This window comes from Drosophila innubila, chromosome X (genome assembly GCF_004354385.1).
Source record: "Drosophila innubila isolate TH190305 chromosome X, UK_Dinn_1.0, whole genome shotgun sequence".
Taxonomy (NCBI): domain Eukaryota; kingdom Metazoa; phylum Arthropoda; class Insecta; order Diptera; family Drosophilidae; genus Drosophila; species Drosophila innubila.
Genome location: NC_047626.1, coordinates 33,557,105 through 33,575,283, shown reverse-complemented (window position 1 = coordinate 33,575,283; position 18,179 = coordinate 33,557,105). Strand labels below are relative to the sequence as shown.

At 40.4% G+C, this 18,179-nt stretch overlaps 1 protein-coding gene across 2 annotated transcripts in view; it reads right to left on the bottom strand.

Annotated features, from left to right (window-relative positions):
• LOC117794244 (voltage-dependent calcium channel type A subunit alpha-1) overlaps positions 1–18,179 on the bottom strand; it is a 189,000-nt gene that overhangs the window by 141,495 nt on the left and 29,326 nt on the right. Inside the window, exons 8-12 of one of the 2 annotated variants that reach the window (XM_034634825.1) lie at positions 15,802–15,917; positions 13,384–13,443; positions 13,218–13,322; positions 1,765–1,962; positions 1,121–1,634 (exon numbers count right to left, since the gene is read on the bottom strand). In XM_034634825.1, the coding sequence (XP_034490716.1) occupies positions 1,121–1,634; positions 1,765–1,962; positions 13,218–13,322; positions 13,384–13,443; positions 15,802–15,917 (993 nt within the window). The remainder of the gene's footprint in view (positions 1–1,120; positions 1,635–1,764; positions 1,963–13,217; positions 13,323–13,383; positions 13,444–15,801; positions 15,918–18,179) is intronic. The other variant, XM_034634826.1, reaches the window with a different exon arrangement.

Here is an 18,179-nt window from a genome sequence, read left to right as displayed (position 1 = left end):
GTTTAATCGACTAATTCTGAAGAAAGCCTTAGTAATAACTTAAGTCGGGATGATTCGAATTAATACCCTGCACCAACTTTATTGCCATTTGTCATATTTATGGTTTTTATAAAGATTACGATATTAATATTGAATATAATATATATTATACATACTTAGAATTAACTTTATTAGGATTATAACAACTTCTATAGATGCAGGCAATATAAAGTCGATTACACTCGGAATAGTTATACGACAGACTATTTATGTCATAAAATGAGCTATACTTGTCGACTAAATCTTGTTGAGTTATTGCTCTGTGGAAAGAGAAACTTATGCTAGCTTGGGCCTGGATAAAAAAGTACCAACTATTTGCTTTAGACTTCATTATTGTACTGAAAAAATTTCTAAATGTAATGCAATACATTGATAAACCTTTTAAGTAAGATACCTTGCAATTATATAAAAATAAGAATACAAATAAATGTGATGTATGATCACAATAAATCCAATAAAGCAGTATGTTTATCGATTGCTGCAAAAAAAGTATTAATACAAAATTAAGCTAAGAAATGTGTTAACATAGCTAAATGTTGACACTTACGTTATTTACATTCGAGTACGATTGCGCGACTTTCAAATAGCAAGACGCTGAGAAAATTGATGGACTTTGCTTGCAGAATTTCAAAACTAAAATAAGCTAAATTCTTCAAGCTCAAAAGTCCTATCGTACACGCACATTCTGAAACCAAAACATACTCGCTTTGGATTTTTATGGTCGATTGCACACATTAATGGTTCGACGTTCAATGAATTCCATCTTTTTATTTTCAAAAGTACTTTCTACACTAGTTAACTATAGTTAAAGTTTATAATTTGCATGTATCTACTTCAAGCAGTTTTTTTAATGAAACAACCATAAATTCTTTAAATTCAAAGCTTAGACAAAAATTATATTATAAAGTAACATTCCCTGCAAAATTAAAGGAAGTTTAACAGAGTGGGAGCCCTTTAAAGAATTCCCCTAGAAGATGTCGACATAACTCGTAGAAAAACTCGTATAACATATTCAAAATACTCAAATAGTCAAATATTATGTGTAATGCAAATAATATTAAAATATAAAAATAAAACTTACATAGAGTAAATCATTCCTTTCTTTGCACCACCTTGCGATATAATACCCTGATACATAACTTCATTCCAATCTTCTCCGGTTAGGATTTGAAATACGGTTAAAAGTGCAATGGGGAAGGTGTTAAAATTTGTTTCAGGTGTGCCTCCAGGCAAATTGAATTGACCACCAAACAACTGCATGCCAAGCAGTGCAAATATCAGTATGAATAAGAAGAGCAGGAACAACAATGAGATAATTGATCTCATTGAGTTCAGTAACGAAATTACTAGATTGCGCAGTGATGACCAATATTTGGTAACTTTGAAGATGCGCAACAGTCGAAGTGCACGTAATACAGACAACCCGAAAGAGCCACCTTTAACTTCTGACCAGATCACCTCGAATATCGAACCACTAATGACGACACAATCAAAACGGTTAAACGACGATTCGAAGTAAATGCGAGGCCCGAGCGCATACATCTTGATGAACATTTCTGACATAAATAGGCCAAGGAATATGAATTCCGCGTAATCTGTAATAAAATAAATATTTATACACAAGTAAATAAATTCGATATATGGTAAATATTAATAAGGCGATTTACACTTATAATGAACAGGCTCGGAAACATCGAGACCCAATTCAATGAAATCAAAACTTACACAAAAATTCTGTTAAAAATGTTGGCTGGCCATAGTGCTCAACAGCAACACAAACTGTGTTCAGAAACACCAGAACTATTACGAACCAATAGAACCACTGTGTTTTTACTGTGTGTCGTATCCAAAAGCGGAATCGCTTTTCAGCTCGCCAGAATCCTGTGCAACTGCCTTGGGGTTTCGATCGAGTTTTCAGATAACCTGTCGAAAGAAAATAATAAAAGATCAATGTTGTTAAGTAATGTATATTATTTAATATGTGTGTGTCTTATACCCTGTGCGGGTATATTAAGTTTGTGCAAAGTATGTAACAGGCAGAAGAAGGCGTGGGGTCCCCAGCCGAATCGATATAGCGATGTCCGACTGTCCGTTTGAAATAAAAGATCTCAGAGATGGTTACGACCGTACACGGCAAAGTAAGCATGATAGAGGAAAGTCGCACAACTATCTGCAAGTCTGAAGAGCTTGTGGTATGGTTCGGAAGGGGCTCAGTTGAGGCAACCAGGCTGGTCGCGGATTGCGGATAGTCAGTCGGATGATAGACTGTCTGTTTTAACCAGCCTTACTCGGGTAAGCGGATCTCTGCCCGGGCGGACCGCTCCTTTCTTCACTTCTCGTGGAACCAATCAGCATGAAGAACAGCAATACCTATAAATATTCGTTGGATCTCCCAGCGGCGAGTGTTGCAAGAAACTTTGAAGACCGTAACCTTGACAGGGAACGAGCAAGGGCAACCAGGAGGGTTGGATGATCCGAACAGGCGCCCAAACTTCAGTCTTGGAAGGGTGTGCCGCTAGACGCCAGGATGGGAGACGACATACCGTCGCCCCATTAAATTTCGCTTTTCAAGAAACGCTGATCGGTCGACGGATTTCTTGTTGGTTCTGACGAGGAACCAAAACAAGTTGGATACCGACGCATGGAAAGTCCTGTCTAGAAGGAACGAGGGGAAGCGGTGCACTCCTCGTCATTGGAATTGACGAGCTATCCAAGGAGGAGATCACTGCAAGGGGACACTAGATCTTCTTCCGCTTCGGGAAATACCTGTCTGCGGACTGAAGAAGAAGGATATAGTCGGCGGGCAAGGCGCACCGGCCGCAACAGAGCAGGCAGCTGGCTTGAGGGCTTCGCCCACCCCAGCTGACCCCGCAGCATCAAGCCCACCAAATAGCGACCCCGGGTTTCGTACGCCAGAGTCCAAAATCCTGTACACACCCGACTCCAAGGTAATCTGGGATCAAAGGGACCCATTGCCAAGAACATGCATGATGGTAAGGAAGTGTATTAATTATACTATCCTTCAAGAATACCTATCTAGAGACTGCGTCCCAATTGCGGTACAATTGGTAGGAGCAAGTAGGAGCCGCCCAAACAACGATTGTAGCGTCGGCGTATTTCGCAGGGGATGTAGCCTGCCCCCACCAGAGATTGTGAGACTGGTGGAATACTGCCGAGTTGACCATCTACACATCATCATCGGCAGTGATGCAAATGCCCACCATCAGGTATGGGGTAGCATAGATACGAACCAAAGAAATGAGTATCTAATAAATTTTATATTTAAATATAATCTTGAACTCGGAACCACTCTGAAATTTGTGACTAGAGCTAGGGAGGAGATTTTAGACATCACCCTACTCGGTAGGCACGTCTCGCCAGAAGAACTTATGTCAGATCATAGGATTGTCGTGTACAAACTACAAGTAAATACAGACAGCAGCATACCCACCCAATCCCAGAAATACGAAGTGGGATAAGTATTCAACTATCATGGAGCACAAACTACCCGAGACCGCATCTGGTATACCTAGATGCCCCTCAGAGCTAGAAAAAGCTGTAGGGTCACTGAACAGTATCATTAACAATGCATGCAAAAGAAGCTGACCTCTGGGAAAGAAACGAAAAGAGAAAGATATCCCGAGGTGGAATGATAGCCTTGAAAAGCTAAGACTCCCCACACGTCGCCTCTTCAACAGAGCTAAGACAGACGAAACATGGGATCTTTACCGACAAGCACTGACCTCCCACAACAAGAAGATCAGGAAAGCCAAACGGAAGAACTAAAGAGACTTCTGTGAGAGCATAGAGAGTACGTAAGAGGGCGCTCGGCTCCATAGAGCACTATCAAACTGACGGTTGGGCTATTGCAAAATCAACGGCCACGTCAGAGAGATTGAAGTGGGCAATTGGAACTTTTCAGCCCAACAAATCACCGGGCCTAGAAGGCAAATACCCAATTTTCCTGCAACAAGGACAGGACAGACTCCTGCCGATCCTCAGGAAGGATGTGCCTTGTCTCGGACAACACCAGAAGGATGTGCTCAAGGGGTTGTATTATCTCCACTAATTTGGAGCTTATAAGTAAATGAGCAGGGCAACGCCGATGACATTGTTTTCATAGCGCGAGGCATAGTCCAGCTAGGGCTAAAGATGACAAGCGACTGGTGTTCTGAGACCTTAACCTTAACCCCACCAAAACTGTCATCGTATCCTTCACGCGACGTTACAACTTACAGAGACTAAGGCAAATAAGACTCTAGGAAAGCATAATAGAGGCAAGTATAGAGGTCAAATATCTCGGTGTGACCTTCGACCGCAGATTAGGCTTTGGCCCACACGTTTAGAATACGACATCAAAGTGCTCCAGAGCGCTTTATACATGTCGTAATATAGCCGGAAAATCGTGGGGCACTTAAAAAAAGATTATCAAATGGCTATACCTAATGGTAGTTAGGCTGATGATCACATACGGAGCAATGCGAGCCTGTCCGACAACGGTCATTGAAGTCCTAACGGAGCTCACTGCACTCCATCATGTTATCAACTTCAGCGTAAGCCTGAATAGCAAAGAGGACTGGACTTTATTAGAAGAAATCCACCCCATGAAGCCACACACCATAAAGTGGTACACCGATGGATCACTTACGCACCGGGACACTGGCCTAGGAGTCAAAGGCCCTCGGATATCCTCCCACGAGTCTCTAGTGAAAAATACCAGCATATTCCAGGCTGAGGTATGTGCAATAGGGAGGTGTGCAGACCTTAACTTAAGACGTAACTATCGTTAAAGAGATATTGCTATCCTATCAGATAGTCAGGCGGCACTAAATGCACTTAGTAGGACTAAAATGACGTCAAATGTAGTCTGGGATGTCTGGTCAAAGCTAGATCAACTGGGATCACTGAACAGGCTGACCCTTAGATGGATCCCGAGACATAATGATAAAGCAGGAAGCGACGCCGCTGACAAGTTGGCGAAATTGGAGTCAAAAAGTCCCCTTATAGATCCTGAACCATTCTGTGGACTAGGCAGACACGCATTCCGTAAAGATCTCAGGAAAGAAGAAAAATATACAAGACAGTCAGAGTGGGAGCAAACCACGGGTCTCCGACAAGCGAAAGGTTTTTTAGGCAGCTATAATCAGAAGCGTTTCGAACAGCTGATTTCCATGGGGAAGAATAGAATACTGACCGGTCTAATGACCGGGCACTGTAGACTGAGAGGTCACCTACACAAAAAAGGTATAGTTAGTAACGGAATATGCTGGTACTGGGACATCGAAGAGGAATCCTCAATACATGCCATTGCAGAATGCGCAGCTTTGACTAGACGCAGACGAAGTATTCTAGGAAAACATGTCATCCAGTTAAGGGACATAGCAGACCTCAACCCTACCAAAATCCTCGAATACGTTCAGGAAATAGGGCTAATGGATGATCTATAAGCTCAGAGGGTGGTACAATAGATCATATAGGTCGCAGGTGCAATTTCCCCATTACATAATAATAATACTCTGCCAATGCACTCGTCGCGTTGCACTTCAGGACATTGGGGCGTAAAAACGTGAAGAATAAGAGAACAGTGCAATTACATGCATGATAATCGCTACCGCGAAATTCGACACCTCGAATAATATATTTTGATATATTTTTAAATCACTAGTATTAATTGAAAGTCATCACACCTTGTTCATACCTAAAACATTTGTAAAATTTGCTCAGCCTGTTTTAATTTCCGAAAGTATTTGTGAAAATAAGTGGGTAATTTAGAAGGGCTGCCCTTGAATGTGCAGAAAAGCATAAATTTTTCGGTACATACTATATTTTGAGCAACATTTTGAGTGCTTTCACTGTAGCGTAATACAAAATGAAACAATTCTAAGCTTTTTATACCCTGAGCCCATTGAAAATGGGCAAAAAAGGGTATAATGTGTTTGGCAGAATGTATGTAACAGGCAGAAAGAGGGGTGGCAGACCCCATAAAGTATATATATTCTTGATCAGGATCAACAGCCGAGTCGATCTAGCCCTGTCCGTCTGTCTGTCCGTCTGTTTGAACGCGTCGATCTCAGATACTATAAGTGCTAGAGACTTCAAATTTGGAATGCAGGTCTGTGAATACCATACGCAGGTCAAGTTTGTTTCCAATTTTTGATGCCACGCCCCCTTCGCCCACAAATTGCAAAAAAAAAACGATTTACAGGCGCAATTTATGACATAGCACTCCCTAACTGAACAATCAGTTGAGAAGTATGCGTATTAAACGACCCTGAAAATTTTAAAGCGATTGACCCATAATTAAAAAAGTTATTTCGGGATTACATTTAATTAAATAATTACATTTGCATGGCAAATCGAACGTGCGAGCGAGACAGCATGTATACGTTTGTATGCATGGCGCGCACAAAGTCAGTACGAAACTGTACCCATTTTTTTTTTTGGGTACCAAATAAGAATCGAGTGATAAGCAAAAACATTATCGATATCATGTAATGAAAATGTTAATGTATAATTTATGTATATACAAATATACAATTTGATTAAAATATAATTGTGTTAATATATAAATATGTATTTTTGCATGGCAAAATTTCTTATGACGTCACAATTTTCAATATAGTCGGGCAGAAGCTGTTTGCTATGAATGAAATTGCATGAGAGGAAAAACGATCATCTTTGCCGAGCACTGAAAGCTGCAAAACAATAATTTTAATAACTTATATTTCCGATTTCTCACACATATATATAATAAGTATCTGCTTATTATCATTGTAAAAAGAAACTTTACATTTTCCGCTTTAAAAATCTCATAAAATAAGACATTGTCTTTTATTTCATACTCCGCGCGCACTGCAGCAGCCTTTGGCAGGCTCGAATGTGTTGCGTGAGAGGGAGAGAGTGAGAGAGGAAAATGGGTGCTGCCAGAATGCAGGCTGAGCAAAGTTGTAGTTTGTGGCTACTCTTGACACCGCGAGCGAAGCGAGCCGGGGGTAGGCGAACGAAGCGAGCAGGGGGCGGAGCCCCCTCGTTTTTTTTTTGTATCTGACCTCTATATTTTAAAGCAACAGGAGCCAAGGAGCAGCGATGTTCATGCCGTCCTAGGACATGCCTGTGTTAAATTTATGCCTCAAAAACCCGCGTTGGCATTTAGGATTTCATGCCTGGCCATGCCATTTCAACTCTGCTTTCATGAAATCCCAAATGCCAACGTGGGCTTTCAAGGCATGAATTTAACACAGGCATGTCCTAGGACGGCATGACTATCGCTGCTCCTTGGCTTCCCTCTCTGGACTGGCTTCAGCGCTCAATTCGGAATAGAATCCGGTCCAGGTGCCTTGGAGTCTCGAATCGTGCACGACGCTCTCAAGTGCGCTCTTGCTCTGTGCGCAAGTTCGGAGTACCAGTAAACAGGGCGCTGACTATCTCGGTAATTTTTGACTCTTGCATAGGACCCATGGACTTCGCTACTTTGAATTTTTTTACGCCCAGTTTGTAGGCCAGGCCCCAAGTGTCGTTTTCGTTTTCACATTGCTCCAGGAGTCTTTCCGTTTTGCTTCGTCTTATAGCCTTATTCAGCAGCCTTCGCTTGGCACCATATTCCAGCCTCCTCGTCCCGAAATCGAATCTGCCACGGGAACGCTAAAGTGCGTCTTGCCTCTGCGATGCCGTCTGTCCACCAATAAACAGCCGCATGGTCCCTTTTAAAGTCCTTCCTTACCTGCATGCTGGCGTCGCAGGCTCCCTGGCTCGGGGGAGAGAATGACTCAGCGAAGGCGATCGGGTTCAGCGTTTCAGGCCTGTACGCTTGCCGTGAGTGATCAGCATTTGGCGAAGGCAGGTAACGCCATTGAAGGTCTACGGTAATCGCGTTGTGGTCACTAGCAGTGTAGACATTGCTAATGGCCCATCGAGATTGACTCCAAAGCGAACTACTCACGAACGTTAAGTCGATGATGGATCCTACGCCAGCCCTGCTGAAGGTATGTTGGTCCCCGCTGTTGAGTAGTACAACATCCAATGAAGCAAACGCTTCCAGTACAGCGCGTCTTCTGGAATTTGTTGAGACGCTGCCCCATTCCTCAGTCCATGCGCTGAAATCACCGGGGGCCGTCAGAGGGCATCTTCTACTTCCAGCATGGTGCTTTGTGTCCGCTTTGCAGCCGAAACACAAATAAAGCACTTGGCATCGCTAGTGCAGTCTGCTGCTTTATCGCCTTCGCCCCCGCATCTAAGGCAACACCCAGAACGATTAAAAGTGCTCTTGCAGAAGCTAGCAACATGACCAAATTCAAGGCACCTGTAGCACTTTTTCCTTGGAGTTTTTCCTCTAACTCTGCACCTAGTCCAGCCAATCTTCAGTTTGCCTTCGCTCAGTACGCGGTTTACTAACGCAACTGGTAGGCTAACGACAGCAATTTTCATGCCATCGTAGCCTGGTCTTAGCGTCTTGACTACATTCACATCTAACAACTCATCCGGAGTTGGAGCAAGAGCTGCAAGTATATCCCCCTTGGTGGCCAAACAGTCGATATCTCTGATCTCCAAAGATATTTCCTGAGTGCTAGCCTTGACTTTAGCCTGCTGGCCAAGGGCATCGCCAATCTCCTCTTTCATCTGCTGCAGGGTATCCTTGCAGTTTCCATCCAGTTCAAGCACCAGTCCATTCCCTGCTGTTTTCCTAACGCACCTGACGTGATCTCTCACAGATTGCAGCTTGTTGTCCTCTCGTATGTGTGTGTGTGTGTATGCGTGTGTGTGTGTGTGTGTGTATGCGTGTGTGTGTGTGTGTGTGTGTGTGTGTGTGTGTGTGTGTGTGTGTGTGTGTGTGTGTGTGTGTGTGTGTGTGTGTGTGTGTGTGTGTGTATGTGTGTGTATGTTTTTTTTATTTTTTTTTTATTTTTAAGTTAAATGTAAGTATACAGCTTGAAGCTTGCAATCGTTGAGTACAATTATAAGCTTGGCGGCTGGAACTCCTGACCAATTCTGCGGGACCACCGTGAGGTACTGCTGCACGGGATCAGCTTGGCTTATAAAGCCTCCTCTGGGGGTACACCGTTGTGAGCTCGTTCCATCCTACGGAGCCTCTTCCCAACGGAGCCCGCAAAGCAGCACACTGCGCTCCACTGGCCTTCACTCTCCAGCATATGGGCGATTATGTTGGACAATTGGAGTTGGCCGCCTAGGAAGTCTTCCATATGGCTTCTCTCCGCGGCAAAAAGAGGGCATACTACTAGCACGTGCTCAGCATTTTCTTCGATAGCGCATGTAGTGCACAGGGGGGACTCCTCGTGTCCGCATCTATGTAGATACGATCGGAAGCATCCGTGTCCACTAATGAGTTGTGTCAGGTTAAATGACAGCTCTCCGTACCTCCTGTTAGTCCAGGGCTCGATTTGCTGGATAAGGCCAGCCGTCCATCGACCCTTTTCAGCCGCTTCCCATCTTTGTTGCCACTTTGCGAGGCGACGCTCGCACGCTGTAGTTCTTATGGAGGCGATTGTGGATATCGAGTCTCTCCTGAGCCAGGATGTCGATGGGGATCACCCCTGCTATAGCCGTAGCTGCATCTCCTGAGATTGTTCGAAACGCTCTGCAGATCTTGAGGGCGCTCATCCGATAGGCCGCATCGATGCCTTTTATACAGCTGCGTGTGCTAGTGGCGCCTGCCCAAATTTGCGCACCGTAGATGATATTGCTCGTAGCGACGCTGTGCAACAACTGGCGACGGCAGGTTTTAGGACCACTGTGGCTCAGCATAATTCTGCTGAGGGATCTGCTTACCTCGGCAGCTTTCACGCTAATCTTTTGCAGGTGCTCCCGATAGCTTAGCCGAGTGTCCAACATGACTCCCAGGTACCAAATGGCTCGCTGCGAAGTTATGGTGACGCTACCTAGCCGTATGGTTGCAGTCTCCACAAGCTTGCGGCTGCTTATGAGCACGGCCTTCGTTTTGTGCTCAGCCAGCTGAGGGCCAAGTCTGGACATCCACCGGTGAATTGCGTTTATGGCATTTGTAGCAGGTTCCTCCGCAGTATTAATGTCCTTGGCGACTTCGGTTAGTGCCACATCATCAGCGAAACCAGTAATGTCAACTCCCGGCTCCAGGACTAAACGCAGTACTCCATCATTTACTATATTCTACAGAGTCGGGCCTATAACAGATCCCTGTGGAACCTCTCTATGCTTTCCTCCGTGTCATACAGCAGCCATCTGTTGCTCAGGTAGCTTTTAATAATTGCCATTAGCCATTCCGGTGTGCCGAATCCGGATCCGCAGCCATGATGCCAAATTAAAGGCGTTCTTCACATCAAGGGTGACTACAAGGCAATATTGCTTCGTGCCGCGATGCTTGTCACACGAGAAATAGCATCCGGAGGCGAGCGCGCCTTGCGGAAACCCTATTGGTGGTCTGAGAGTCCACCCGAACGTGTTATGGCTTCGTTTAAACGAGAGCATATCAACCTGTCAAAAAATTTTCCAATTGTGCCAAGCAGACAGATGGGTCTGTAGGCCGAGGGATCATCCAGTGGCTTCTAGGTTTCGGCATCAGTACCAGGCGCTGCTCCTTCCATGGTGTCGGGAAGACTCCATCGCTGAGACATTTGAGACTTAATGCCATGTTCAGCGCCCGGTTTGGGATGCCGTCGGATCCAGGTTCCGCTTCATTTTTTATGCTGCGCGCTGCTTGAATGATCTCCTCCTCCGTGATGAAGACAATGTTTTGATCTGTGAGATTTCTTTCCATGTTCACTGCATCGATTTCAGGCTGACTAGGGAATAATGTACTCACAATGGCAGCCAGCTGTTGCCTTAAAGTAGGAACCGAGTTTTTGAAAGACATCTCTTCTCAAGTTCTCTTACGTTCTGCTTAAGTAGGTCCTGTGCGGCAACACAATGATTTAAATTAATCTGGAGAGTCCTTAACATATTATGTTTAAGTTACATTTGAAGTTGCCCAAAGCGTGGTCAACGGCTTGTGCGCCTTATCTCACGCATAAGATGCATTTGGCTTTATTTGTGCACCCCCTTGCTACGTGTGCTTTTTGGCCACATTTAAAGCATGCTTTTTTCAGATCCTCGTTACATTTGCAATGTGCTGCTATGTGACCATAGTCTAGACATCTATAGCATCGTTTCGGTGGAACGTCGCTGCTCATGTCCTTAAGAGCAGGATGAGTCTTCACCGCTTTGAGCATTTTTGCGTATGTGAATTCACCAAGGTCTTTAACAAGGATTGCAACTGGCTTGACCCTATTAACTTTGTTGGAGCGGCTCGTGACTTTGGTCCATGTGCCTTGTCTGTTGTTGCTAACATCATCTTTTGTCTCATTGCCCCTTACCATCTTGTTTTGCCCGGTTGTGTTAACCGTCTGCTCTTTGTACCTCGTCTTTTTTGGCGGAGTATTGCGTTGTGCCGAATTCTGATCCCGCGCCCGCTTAGGGGTAGCTGACTCACCGCTCAAACGGTTGTCGCTATTAAATACCCAGTTATGGGCAACAGGTCCGCTTGATCCCAGTGAAAATGTGGGCGTCGTTTGCGTTTAATCCGTAGCGTTGTTTAGACTGCACAGTTTTAGAGCCACCTTGAGTAGATTCAACAATTCCGCAAACTCATCTCGCATTAGCGTGTTTATGTGCCTTTGCCCACTCATAATTGTTGATAAAGCATCCAGCACAGTTCCCATTTGCACGATCGCACCGTTGAGCGTTTTTGGCAGCTCCTTGCCATGCGTTCCAGATGGTATAGCATCTAGGGGCTGTGGCGTTCTTTGCAGTGTTGAACGGGAGGCGAACGCTAGGTGTTCGTCCTGCATTCCCACGTCTGCAACAGATGTAGAGCTTGAATTTCAAATGCGGTGGCAGCTTTAACAAAAACGTGCCTGAAAGTAGGCAATCGTTTTTTTTTTGTTGGCTCTCTAGAAAGTATGCACCTCGCTTTCCTCCTATGACGTCAGCTGCTGCAGTTTTGAATTGGAATTCGTGCGACGCTATACCACACTGATAGCCAGCTGATTCTTTGGCTTTCAGTGTGGAAGAAATTGCAGAGTGCAATATCGGCGCGAGTTTTATTTTGTTTTTGCGCTGAACCAATAACAAAAACAAAACTCTGGTCTGCAGGGGACAGCAGATCAACTCACCCCCCCTCCTTCGAAACGCTTGCAGCGAAAGCCCTGGTCAGAAGGACGGGGAACACTCTCCAGGTCCACCACTCTTCATTCTCTGGTAAGTATCGTCACAGCACAAAGGTCTTGAACTAAAATCTCTGCTTTTTTGCATGTTGGAACGCTGATTATACACAAAACACCGGAGCAAGTCAGGAAACACAACCGCGCGCAGTCGCACTCGCACCACAATCGTATATGTGTATGTATGTGTGTGTGTTTGTGCATGTATATGTGTGTGTTTCCAGTGCGAAAGCCATCTCATTGCACAATAAGATTTTCTCAGTCAGTTAGTCAGTCAGTCAGTCAGGACAAACAGTTTTATATGTATAGATAGATTATTATATCGCCGTTCCTCCATAGATTTAAAATAAAAATCATATCTTAAACGACGCGTAATTTTCGCACCTATGTAAATGTAATACTTTTTTTTGAGCTATTCCTAGAATTATAAAGTAAAAAAATCTTTAAAAAAAAAGCTAAACAAAAACTCATCATTTTATTAATACGAAAATTGATGTTTCTTAAACTACTGGTTTAAATCTTAGACTTTGTATAAAAGAAATAGAAAAAAAAAATCCAAATTTTAAAATATTCTACAAAAAAAAAACTCACCATACAAAACAAAAAAAAAATTTTTGTTTTTGCCATATCTATAAAAAAAAAAGTGGGTTTGGTTCGTGCAATAGCCAAAAAGCTCAAATTTGTTGCCTAGTCTAATCGGTTTTATAATTCAAGGGAAAAACTACCTTTTTCAAAACTATGGTTTGGAGCCCAGAGTTCAAGATTATAGCCCCGGTTGATTGGGGTTTATTTAACTTTAAGTCAATAAAATTAATGGTTTTCAGATAAAGTAGAATTTCTTAACATAAAATCGGCATAGTCGAGCATTTTTTTTTTAATTTACACCAAACTGTTGATGCAGTTTAGCTTGTTATTATATATATATTCACTTCTTAAGTACAAAAATTTAAAATGGTCGGTTCTTATAGGAATACCTAATAATTCTCTTACCATCATCACCATAATCCTCCTCAGCTTCCTCTTCCTCAGTGTCGGTTGACTTCGACTTGCCCAAACTTTTCAGCTTTTTTCTTTTAGCTGCGTTTCGTCTACGAGCTAAGAACCAAAAAAGATATGTTATAACACTATTTAAATGTATAAATACTTATGAGCAAACCTTCCATGATGTGCATCTTTTCTTCCTCAGTTGTTCTTTCTTCGGCTAATATAACCTCCTCTGAAATATTATTATTAAGAAAAAAAGGAATGTCACACACTCATAATGATTACATTTAATTTAATTAAATTTATTATGAATAGTATATATATATAGGTGGATATAGTAAATTTTTTTTTATGACACGATTTGTTTTTCTTTTTAATGAATGTGGAGTATATTTATGTTGTGTTTGTTTGTGTAGAAATAACAGCCAAGTGCAACAAGTGCTATAAGCTAATATATATCTATTGTAATTTATATTAGATTGAAATATTTTAAAAGTCGCTTGTCGACATTTATTGTAGTTCTTTGCGTAGTTAAAGTCATGAAAAACTAGGATTGCAAAAACTTTAGATAGAATATTGTTGGCGCCTTAATAATAATTATAAACACATTATGGTTATTCACATTACGTTTTATCGGTGTAGTTATGCAAGCTTACAAGACCATCAAAATTAAATGCCCTTTATTTGGTAGAAGGCTACAGACTAGTTGCAATAGTTACCTTGTTTTTTTTTCATAATAAATATTCGGAAACATCCATATTCTAACTTTTACAAAACCCACATTTTTTTATATATACATATGTCAATGGTGCCCCAATTGAAATTTGATAAATATGTTGATTCAATTTTTCAAAAATCGCTAAAATGTAAGCTAAAAAACCTTATTTCACCTGTAAAATGTTACCTGAGTACGCCTAAAAGTCCTCAAAACTACCTTTCCAACGATATATAGGACATATCTGTAGCTTCTATGGCTTGGAAACTGCGGGGGTTTCTAGCGGGTTTTTTCAAAAAGTCGTAGAACAAACATTTCTAGATTTTCGAAAATAAATAAATTCCCATCATTATATCTAAGGTATTTTAGCGCCTTGATGCAAACAGACAAACAAACAAACTGACTTTTTATTTTATTTCGAGAAGTAAACTAGAAATTTCAAATTTAATAATCTTTTTAACTAGTTGTCGGATTTGGGTGTTCGAGGTATCAATCGACGCTTTTTTTTTATAAGATTTTACCAAAAGGCGCCATTAGCTGCAACGCACGCACCAATACAAATAAAAGAAATCACACGCACACATTTAACGAAAAGTTTTTTTGTTTCATTGTGTACACTGAAAAAGTTAGAAACATGTTTCTTTCTGTGAAAATATAAAATTACATAAAAAAAATGCGATTAAGATACATCGTTTTTCAGTGTACACGAAACGGGAAGGCAACAACAAATTACATTCGGATTAGCGACGAGTCTCTCACACAACAAAAAAATTGTTGTTGCTAAGCTCATCGGCATAAAATTAAATAAAAAGAGTGAGACCGAATGCTTAAAATTGTATTTGTTTTGAAAGGATCGAAAGGGACGGAAAACGAAAAGTCAAAATTTGTTAGTGTTATTTGTCAATGTGCACTAGAAGCCTACTTATGTGTAAGCTCACACACTTCCATATGCTATGTGCAAAGCAAAAACAAATGTGCGTCGTGTGTATAGGTGCTGAGCAATCCTGATTTAAATTTTGCCCCTCTTACTTCCCACATCCGTATCTCTTGACCAAGGTGAGTTAGAAAAAGATTTAGTATGCCATTTTATAAGTTAGGATTAAACCTTTCGATCGGTATATAACTCGATCTGATCGAACAGTCGTAGCAAATTTTCCAAATAAGCTGTATATATTGCTGGTCGCCTTTTGCACCCTTCTTGCTGCTTTCGTCACTATTAAATTGTAAAATTTATCTCAAAGCTAAAATGGATTTAAGTCGTAAGCATTTTTGTTACGATTTTCGACTTGGATTATCAAGGCAGAAAAGCTTCGAGCACCTTTCTTCGACTTTTAGCGTGTTTGGTACCCGATGACTGAAATAAGTTCTAAGTTTGGGGGCGTTTCCCATGCCCTTTACCTACGCCCTTGGTTACACTTTGATTGCCTTTGCAATAATTTTTTGTAGTCACTGCTGTGTAAAATTGTTCTGTATAAATAGTAGTCGTCAAGTCCAGTAAATTTCTGTTTACAAATATAATGATATTACATTTTTAATTTATTTTGTATGCATTTAGATACATTTATGGTATACTTGGAAAAGTAGCGTAAAACTGCTTAGTACAAAATCTTTTTGCCCTCGTTTCTTGTCTTAAAGACAATTTACAGAAATGTTAGTATAATTAGATGAAGTATATTTTGAAAATATGTAGTAATATTACTGTATTGACTGTATTGAGATGAATGCGTAAATATATGTTTTACACTTATATTGAACATTTAAAGGTATGTAATTTATTGGGTATGTATGTATAGTAGGATGGTTGTTTGCTTATATGTATGTATATAAATATATATGTATATAAAAAAGTTACAAAATAAAGGGGAAATACTATACCAGCTTTACAAATCCATTCAACATAGCCGTTTAACTCTCTTTCTAGTTGTTGCTGCCTTCTAAGTTTAAGAAACTCTTGTCTATTTTCTACTTTTTCTCGTTCTTTTGCGAATTCACTACAAAAAATAATCAAATAGAATATGATAAACTCAAAAATAGGAACAATTAAATGAACAAGTATTGCATTGCAAAATGCAATTTTAAATTTGTAACCTTTGTGAATATTTGTATATGGTCACCACCATGGTTATCGTAAAATAACTAACGGCTTTAAATTTTAAGATTTCCAAAACCAATAAAGATAAGCAATATTTTTTGCATATGGAAAATGCATTAAAGTGTATTTTCAGATGCAATTAACTAATTGATGGTTAAGCACTTCCTTGCAAAGATAGGCCCTCAGTAGAGTTACGATAACTTTTGGCTGTGACCACTTGTGTTTTTGTGTATTGTTTAGAATAATATATAAGTTTGTGAACACCTGAATATATCATAGATGAAAATAAATATCAAACTAAATCTGTGCATGTATAGTAAATATATGTATATATATTTGTAAGAATATATTATATACTATACGCATGTGAACAGAAAATTATAAGTTGATTAGTAGATTCATGGGTTTTCAGATTTTGCTGTTGAACTGAAAATGTTCGATTACTTTACAAAGTTTACATAATTATGGGTGAAACTCGTCGGAAATACATACATGTATTTCTTGCAGCATGTTTAGGATCAACGTGTACATGTACATTAGGGTGGAGCAAAAACGTATTTTTTGTAAGCTCCTGTATCATTGTTAAATAAAACGATATAATAGCAATATCGACGGTCTAGTTCAGGGGTGCTCAAAACTGCCTAATGGAGGTGCACGCAGCAATACAAATAAAATAAATCGCACGCACACATGAAACTTAATTTTCTTTTGTTTCAATGTGTACTGGAAAAAAGGAGTATGTTTCTTCAAGTGAGAAAATGAAATTACAAATGGAAAAAACGCCAACAAAAAACATGCGTAAAACAACTCACAACAAAGTGAAGCTTTTCGTTTTCAGTGTATACGAAACAATAAGGCAAACAACAAATTAGATTCGAATTAGCGACGAGTCACTCATGCAACAACAAAGTCTTTGAAATTGTTGTTGCTGAGCTCGGCGACATGTCATTGTTTTTGTTTTGAAAGGATCGAAAGGGACGGAAAACGAAAAGTCTAAAATTGTTTGTGTAATTTGTCAATGTGCACTAGGAGCCTACTTATGTGTAAGCTCACACACTTCCATATGCTATGTGCACAAGAAAAACAAATGTGCGTCGTGTGTATAGGCACTGAGCACCCCTGGTCTAGTTTGAGAAATCAGTGCATATTTTTGAAAACTCAACAAATATTATTTTTGGCATATATTTATTTTATTTTTTAACGAAATATACATTACATTAACCGAAAATATTCAAATATATAATATTCAAATTTTATATTTTTGTTTTATTGTAATATTACAAACATTTTTGAAATACAGTTTCGGTTAACATAACATAAGGGAATAAAATTTTTGTTTCATGAAATATTATGACTAATAATATACTTTCTAAAGGTCCTGATTTTAAATCTGAAGTCAAATTGTTTGTATCAGCTTTAGTTTTGGGATAAAATTAACGCGTTTTTTTTATTAAGAAAATTATTTGCAAAGCAACCACTAGTTTTCAAAAACGGTCGAAATCGATGTGGAGGTTTTATTATTAGAACCAAGCTGCTGGAAGTCTGACAACAGTTTAATATGCTCTGCAAAGATGTCATCCTTTTTGTTTCCCAAAAATTTTTGAGCATTCTAAACGAATGCATTCCTGGCGTTTTTCAATATCAGTCATGTAAATAACAAAAAAAACCTTTGCACGAGGTAAAAGTCTAGTCTCGAAAGCAATTTCTAGCCCCAAAATTTCTGATATCAAATTTTGTGACGAACAAAATTCAGTTTATCTATATCTATATCTTTTTAACCAGTTATCGGATTTGGGTTATCGAGGTATCAATCGACGCGTATTTTTAATTTAAATTCTTAGATAATAAAATTTTAGCAAAAGGCCCCAACGGCCCCATTAGCTGCAATCATTTAAATTTTTCCCTCTCGCTTATACCCCTAATCACATGAACCAGGTGAGTTAGCAAAAGTTTTAGTACGCCATTTTGTAAGTTAGGACTAAACCTTTCGATCGGTAAATAACTCGATCTGATTGGACAGTCATAGCAAATTTTCCAAATTAGCTGTCTATATTGCTAGTCGCCTTTCGCACACTTCGTGCTGGTTTCGTCAGTAGCGCGAACTGCCGTCCGCAATGATTAAAGTTTCCTCATTTATCAACCTTCTTATTTGTTAATCATC